At 36.7% G+C, this 7,610-nt stretch overlaps 2 protein-coding genes across 2 annotated transcripts in view; both read left to right on the forward strand.

Moving 5' to 3' along the window:
- LOC149951433 (uncharacterized) overlaps positions 1–7,544 on the forward strand; it is a 56,578-nt gene extending 49,034 nt beyond the window's left edge. Inside the window, exon 3 of the mRNA XM_090168051.1 lies at positions 7,478–7,544. The gene's annotated coding sequence lies outside the window, so the exon portion shown is untranslated. The remainder of the gene's footprint in view (positions 1–7,477) is intronic.
- Positions 6,961–7,565, forward strand: LOC149951436 (uncharacterized). The gene is made up of 3 exons (XM_090168045.1): positions 6,961–7,001; positions 7,076–7,477; positions 7,550–7,565. Exons 1-2 carry the CDS (start codon positions 6,990–6,992, stop codon positions 7,442–7,444), a joined length of 381 nt encoding a protein of 126 aa, XP_090024171.1. The 5' UTR covers positions 6,961–6,989; the 3' UTR covers positions 7,445–7,477; positions 7,550–7,565.
- The last annotated feature ends 45 nt before the right edge of the window (positions 7,566–7,610 follow it).

Genomic DNA, 7,610 nt, shown 5'->3' on the forward strand with positions numbered 1-7,610 from the left:
TTGAGAGAGGATCTTAGATAGGATATCATTGAAGCTAGACTAGTTTCTTGCCCGGGTAGCTCTCATCTTCAAAGGAAAAGGAAAAAATGCTTTCGACCTAGATTCCTATAGGCCAATTTCCATTACATCAGTCATTTACAAGATATACGCTATGTTACTGAAAAATAGACTTACTGGATTTTTAGAGTCTAACCGAATTTTGAGTGAAGCGCAGGGTGGTTTTGAGTAAAGCGCAGGATGGTTTTGAGTAAAGCGCAGGGTGGTTTTCGGAAAGATAGGCGTCTGGGCGACCATTTATTTATACTAACGCAATTAATTGAGTTATCAAAGCAAAGGTCAAACCGGCTAGAAATTGCGTTTATTGACCTTAAAAAAGCGTATGATAGCGTAAATAGAAGTAAGCTATGGGAATGTTTGGAAAGCAAAGCTGTCCCTGCTGCGTTACGAGATGGAATTATGGAGCTGTATAAGGAATGCAAATATACGTATAACCTTAATGGAGTACTGACTGATGAAATCGATAGTCGGGTTGGACTGAAGCAAGGCTGCCCTCTTTCCCCTGTGTTATTTACATTATATCTGGATGATCTGGCACATAGTCTTCTGAACTCTGGTTGTGGCGCTACATTACCCGGCTATCCACCTCAAAATTTAGATCTCACCATACCTTGTTTATTTTATGCGGACGACATTGTCCTATTTGCCAATAATCCTTTGGATCTTCAGATTCTCCTGGACCTTTGTTCGGACTTCGCAAGGAGCAGAAATCTGACTTTTAGTATGGAAAAATCAAATTCAATGTCTTTGAACACTCAAACCCCTCTTCTAAAGCCATATACCCTTGATGGGAAAGAAATGGAAACGGTGATTAACTACACGTACCTTGGAGTCTCTATTAGTAACGCTGAGTTTTATTTAAAGGATATGGAAAGCAAGATAGCTGGAAAATGCAATAAAATGCGTTGGACAGTCCGCAACTTAGCAGAAAACTCATACAATAAATACTCAGTCGCACGGACGCTTTGGAAAAGTGTGGCAGTTCCTTTGCTAACTTATGCAAATGAAGTTGTATGTTATTCTAAACCTACCAGAGAAATGTTAGAACGATACCAAAGACTAGTTGGTAAAACAGCTTTGAATGCAGGCCCTTTTTCTGCTAATACGGCAATCGATGGCGAGATGGGATGGAACAGCGTGACTACTAGAGAAGCCCGAAGTAAAATTAAGTTCCTTGGTAGACTCAAGTTTATGGAGAAAGAACGTATGGCTCACCAAATCTATAAATATGTCAGAGAAACGGGTGCCAATACTGAGTGGACACGAGCAGTAGAGCGGCTTGACCAGCAGTACTCTATTGGAACTAAAAGGGGACAAGCCAACTCTTATAAGGAGTGGACAGCCTATGTTGATAAGGAAGTGCAGGAAGCAGCATTAATCAAGTGGAAAGCTGAGGTTCGGCAAAAGAAAAGCCTAAATTATTACAAGGCAAAAAAACAGCCAGCTAAAGAGGAATGCTATAATGGTTCTTGGGGTAGTGGCTTGGTTTTCCAGGCTCGTACAGGAGCCCTCCTCACAGGAGTCCGTCAGACTGAATTGCTGGGTCTTCCTTCTCGTTCTCCGCTTTGCAAACTTTGTGGCCAGGTTGACGAAGATATTTATCATGTGCTGTTAGAATGCCCCGAAACATGTGATAGTCAATCTAGTAATGACTGGCGGGCAGAATATTTTGGGGAGCCAATCGAAAAGGTGCTAGGTCTTACTGGTGAACAGTGGAGTATCGATGATGTTAGGAAAACCCTTGAAACTTGGCAAATAAAGAAACAGCGGTGCAATATTACCTAGTCCGGACCACTCTGTTGCGAAAAGATCAAACTATTTTGTACCTGAGAACTTCTAATTAGTACCTGAGAACTTATAATTCGTACCTGAGAACTTATAATTCGTACCTGAGAACTTATAATTCGTACCTGAGAACTTATAATTCGCCCCTGAGAACTTATAATTTGTACCGGATAACTTATAATTTGTTCCGGAGAACTTAGTATTTTAACACAAAAAGGAATTATTTTATCTAAAGTGTCTTGTCAAAGTTACTTTATAATTTGTGTGTTTTTTATTTTATTTTATTTTATTTTATTTTATTCTATTTTTTGAGTAAGAACTCGTTTGAACACTGGAAATTTATTACCTGCTGTGCGCCAATTTTGGAGTCACCCTGTTACAAAAGGGTGTACATTTGTACGGCTAAATAAAAAAACCTTTAAACCTTTAAACATTTAGTACGTTCTTAGCGACTTAGAATCGTAAAACTAAAGAAAACGCTCATACTCATTTATGTTTGCGTACAACGGTGTAGTTATTTTAGCTAGATACGAAATTCTAATTGTAACTATTATTTATTTTCGTGCTCTTTGTAAATAACATAATATTTTCTCAGGGTACACCCTTACGAAAATGTCGGACCAAATTTGATTTTAAAATTATATACCAAAAGGAGCTGATCCAAATTCGACTTTGATAGAAACTTTGATCCAAAATATATAATATTTGATACAAAGTGTGTCACATTTGATCCAAAATGTGTCATATTTGAACCAATTGCAATTTATAAAATTCAACTTCATTCTGTTTTGATCAAAATTATTTCATCCAATCGGAATTGTATTCAAACTGGATGTGTGTTGATTTGGATCAAGTAATTTTCGTAATGGTAGTTTCCCTTTAAACGTAAAACGTCACTCTTACCTTAAAGATCATTATTTTCCATATAGACCAAAATCATGTCCGTAGCCTCCGAGACCAAGACCAAGCCCATGAACTTCACCAAGTCCATATCCTAATCCACCAGTCTTGACAACTCTCGCTGGTCCAATCAAGACCACGTTGGCCTAGGCGCAAGCAACCATGGCGAGGAGAGCGAGGGCAACCTTAAAAGGACAAAAATCAAGTCCAAACAATGATCCAAGCAATCCTTGTTTGTAACGGTGTTGCTTACCAAAAATTTCATCGCGAATAAGTTGAGGTGTTAATCTTGCTGATGCAAAGAAAGACAGAAGAATTGTGGTTTGGCCCGCCTCTTTATAAAGTTATTGGTCAAACCAGAAAATTATTGGCAGATCACCGAGAATATTTATAACATAATATTCAACAAAATTTGTGTTTGAATATTTCCTTGTATTTTCTTACGTATTTCTTACCTTTTGAGTAATTATTTTGTACTAAATACTAATGCGTTTTTAGACTTAATTATTTAATGATTTTTAAACGATTTATGACGATGCTGTTTATCGACGTTTTCATTGCTAAGAGGTTGACAGAAAGTTTGTACCTGTAAAATTCCTTCTTGTTGTTCAGTATATTTCAAACTAGAAGGTAATGCTCGTGAACCTTTTCCAGTGAAACGCCTATAAATCCTTTCTCAACCTCTCTCAAAACTTGCGATCTGGTTAATCTTGGCACTAGGCGGCATTTGCAAGACGTTGGTACTAAACTAAAGTACAAAAATCCAATAACAATTAAAGGTAATTTAAAATCAAATATTTATTGCCCGTGGCATTGAAAAAACTCAGCATTAACATATTGAACTTTTTAATGTTTTTCGTATAATATGGTCATGCAAATTTATTGGTGGCGAATTAGTTTTTGAAATCCGATGTACCAATTAATACGTCACACTTTTCCTCTAAAAATGCGTTTAAATTGAATTTTTGTGGCATGCGATAGAACGACAATTGCCCACGTGCTTTGGGTTCATTCGTATTTTTTATTATCGACAGCTATGCTGTTTCTTGCATGAAATCTAGAAATTAGGATTAGACTCTTAAAATTATTTTTCTCCTATTTCAATAACACAAATATTATACCATAGGGTGTTTTAATTTGATCGCCCCTGGCATTTTGCTCAAAAACTATATTACCTATAAATGTGAAATTTTCAGGATATACACTATCTTAGAAGATCGTTGTTATTTGTAAATTTCAGCAAAATTGTGACATTGTTCACGTTTTTGGAAATATTAATTTTTTGGTAGACGAAAACTGTCAATGAATAATTATTCATTGACAGTTTTCGTCTACCAATATCCTGGTGGTAGGCCAACCGCAGTACACGTTGGCCTACCCCCAGGATATTTGCGCGGCAGGAAGTAAACTTAAGGAAAAACAGGCAGAAGAAATCCTAGGCCTTTAAGGTTGTGTTTGATTAAGTTGAGCTGGTAAAGCCACAGAAATAAGAGCGTAAAAATAAAGAAACAATTATAGCATTTTTTGGATTGATTTTCAACCTCAAATAAGTCGGGTTAGAGGTTAAATCTTGAAATTCTTCTCGACACGTGGAATATTGCATTTTAACGTTATACAAAATTTCTTGTGAATCGTTTGAGATAATTAATGTGGAAACTATTGGCTACACTCGTGCTATTCAAAGTCTGGGTAAGTGTAGCTTACATATGCAATGTTTTCTTACGTGTTAGATTTGGAACTTAAAACTGGTTTTTCTCAAATAGGGGTTTTCAGACTTGCTTGAATCTTGTTCTAAGGTAGTGATTCGGAGTGTTGCACTAGTGTTATGCTTGTTGTACCACGCTTGGCGCCAATGGTTTGATTCAGCAGAACACTAGCTTCAACTATTTGGAAGCATTGAAACGTAGTAAGTTATTAAAACAAAGGGTTTTATAATAATTAAGGTCTTGTTCGATTAAGTTGAGCTGGTAAAGCCATAGAAGAAATAGCGTAAAAATAAAGAAACAAATATAGCATTATTTCGTTTGATTTTCAACCTGAAAAAAGGAATCCCATTCGACCGAACCCAATCCCATTCGACCGAAAAAGCCGCACTTTGGCAGATTTAGGATTCGGTCTAATGGGATTATCCCATTCGACCGAAAAACCCGCACTTCTCCGGGTTTAGGATTCGGTTTTATCCGTTTCAGCATCGGTCAGAACAGCATGCAGTGTTATCTAACCTAACCTAACCTAACCTAACCTAGTAGACTTAAAAATATATTAAAACGCTTCCATAAACAATCAAAAGGAGTAGAAAGAAAAAATATTTTTTTGCGGTCGCTTAATTGTGAATATTGCGTCGGTCGATTAGAAAAATTCAAAATCCGCCTTTGGGTTAATTTCATCAAAAACATTGGTGGAATTCGGTCTAATGGGAATTAGGTCGAATGGGATTCGGCGCAATGGGAAGATACCGAAATAAGTCAGGTTAGATGTTAAATCTTGAAATTCTTTTCGACACGTGGAATATTCCATTTTAACTTTGTACAAAATTTCTTGTGAATCGTTTGAGATAATTAATGTGGAAACTATTGGCTACACTCGTGCTATTCAAAGTCTGGGTAAGTGAAGCTTACATATGCAATGTTTTCTTACGTGTTATACCAAAGATAATATTAACCTCGTACCCTAGATTCGAAATCATTGTCTCGCGCGTTGTCAATAGTGTTTACCCAGTTCCTGCCATAACTACGAAAAATTTAACGAACTATAGATAAAAGCACGGCCAACAGCGCATCATCAAAGTTGGCCGTTATAGGCTTATGGCAGCGACCGAATGAGGAAGAGTTATCGGAGGTCACGTGCCGGAAGTGGGTAAACGCTTCGTTGCAAATCCTTCAATCAGAAAGTTCTCAGAACTCGAATCTTGGGTAATACGCAACACAAATGCGAATAGTTCATTCTCCAGAAATTTCAGGGTTATTAATCCCAAGGGTTAACTTTTACGTTTTCCTAATTTATTTGTAACGAAATATTATCTTTGAATACAGTTATATTATTTTTTTTTATAAATCTTGATTTTTTAAAATACCTGGTTTTAAAAATAAATAAATTTATGTCCTTATAAAATTTGCAAATTGTTTGCGTTTCGTATGTTATATCACATTGACCTTCAACGCCCTACAGCGGAAAATGCCCAGTCTAGTACTGGCGAAACAATGTTTTTCGAACCCAGTACTCCTTTTTCACCTCGAAACCACTGTTAAACATTCCAAATCTGTGCGCACTGTGCATTAAGCAAACATTTCGACCATGAACCTGATCTTTTAAGGGAGCTAAAAAAACTTCAAAAATATCATGAATAATGTGTGATACCTTCGTCTAATTTATTACGTTATGCATATCTGTAACCAATGAAGCTTTATTTACATAAATATAATCATTAAAGCTTTATTTAATAAATATAATCAATTAAGGTTTATTTAAATAAATATAATCAATAAAGCTTTATTAAATAAATATAATCAATTAAGGTTTATTTTAATAAATATAATCAATAAAGCTTTATTTAAATATATATAAACAATGAAGCTTTATTAATTTAAATATATATGAAATATAAAGCTTTATTAATTTAAATATATGTATAATATAAAGCTTTAATAATTTAAATAAATATAAACACTAAATTCGAAATTTGTTTAATTGTTATACAAGAATAAGTGTAATATTTTTATGTAACTGCTTCTCAGATACGAAAAAGACCATGAGATGTAGAAACATGGCTAGGTTCAAAAACAAAAAACCAGATGCTCTTCCTAAAAGACCAAAAATATAACTAACATACCAAAGAAAATTGAAAAGGAAATCATTATAATGATATATAAACAATTAAATAAAATAGCAAGCATTTGAATTGAAAGAGATGTGCACTCAATCGTAACTAATATTCTCAAGACAAACGAGAAAAGGCGCGTTAAATAAAAAAAACCCAAAATTATACTCGGAGAATTGTGGGAATACCGGATTCCAGTTTGGAATATTTGAAGGGCTAGATTCTATTTGAAGGTGAAAGTAAGAAAAGAAAGCGATTAAAATCCGCAGTACCACCTCGAATCTTAGTACCAGGGTGTGTCTCGGTCTTTGGCCAATGATTTCCTGGGAAGTTGACGCCTCGCACCAATGAGTATATAAAGAGACTGACGAGCCCACAATTCTTCAGTCACTCTTTGCATCAGCAAGATTAACAACTCAACTTCTCCACAATGAAATTCTTGGTACGTTAGCTGGACTGCAGCAAGATGGGGAATATTCATAGACCATAATTTGGACGTGTTTTTGTTCTTCCTAGGTTGCCCTCGCTCTCCTCGCCATGGTGGCTTGCACCTACGCCGGTGTCGTCGGATTGGGACACGCCGGATACGGTCTTGGCGGATACGGACTAGGATACGGACTCGGATACGGAGGATACGGCCTGGCTGGACACGGAGGAGCCGTCGTAGCCGGACCATCTGGCGTCATCAAGGCTGGAGGACTCGGATACGGCCTCGGAGGATACGGCCTGGCTGGACACGGTGGCGCTGTCGTCGCCGGACCATCTGGAGTCGTGAAGACTGGAGGCCTCGGATACGGTCTTGCCGGAGTCGGAGCTTACGGACTCGGAGCTTATGGCGCCCACGGTCTTGGTCTCGGTTACGGTTTGGGCCATTACGGCAAATAAACCGACAATCTTTTCCTCATCACGTTCTTGCAGGTACATGAGTCAAATTGAAATACATGCTCATTTGGTTTTGTGTTCAATCGAGTAATCGTTTTTCCTTTACAGATTTCATGACGGAAATCAAGAACTTTTAACTTAAATATTTGTAAAAATGTAAAATAAATTA

This window comes from Leiobunum rupestre, chromosome 3 (genome assembly GCF_980474605.1).
Source record: "Leiobunum rupestre chromosome 3, qqLeiRupe1.1.hap1, whole genome shotgun sequence".
Classification (NCBI taxonomy): Eukaryota; Metazoa; Arthropoda; class Arachnida; order Opiliones; family Sclerosomatidae; genus Leiobunum; species Leiobunum rupestre.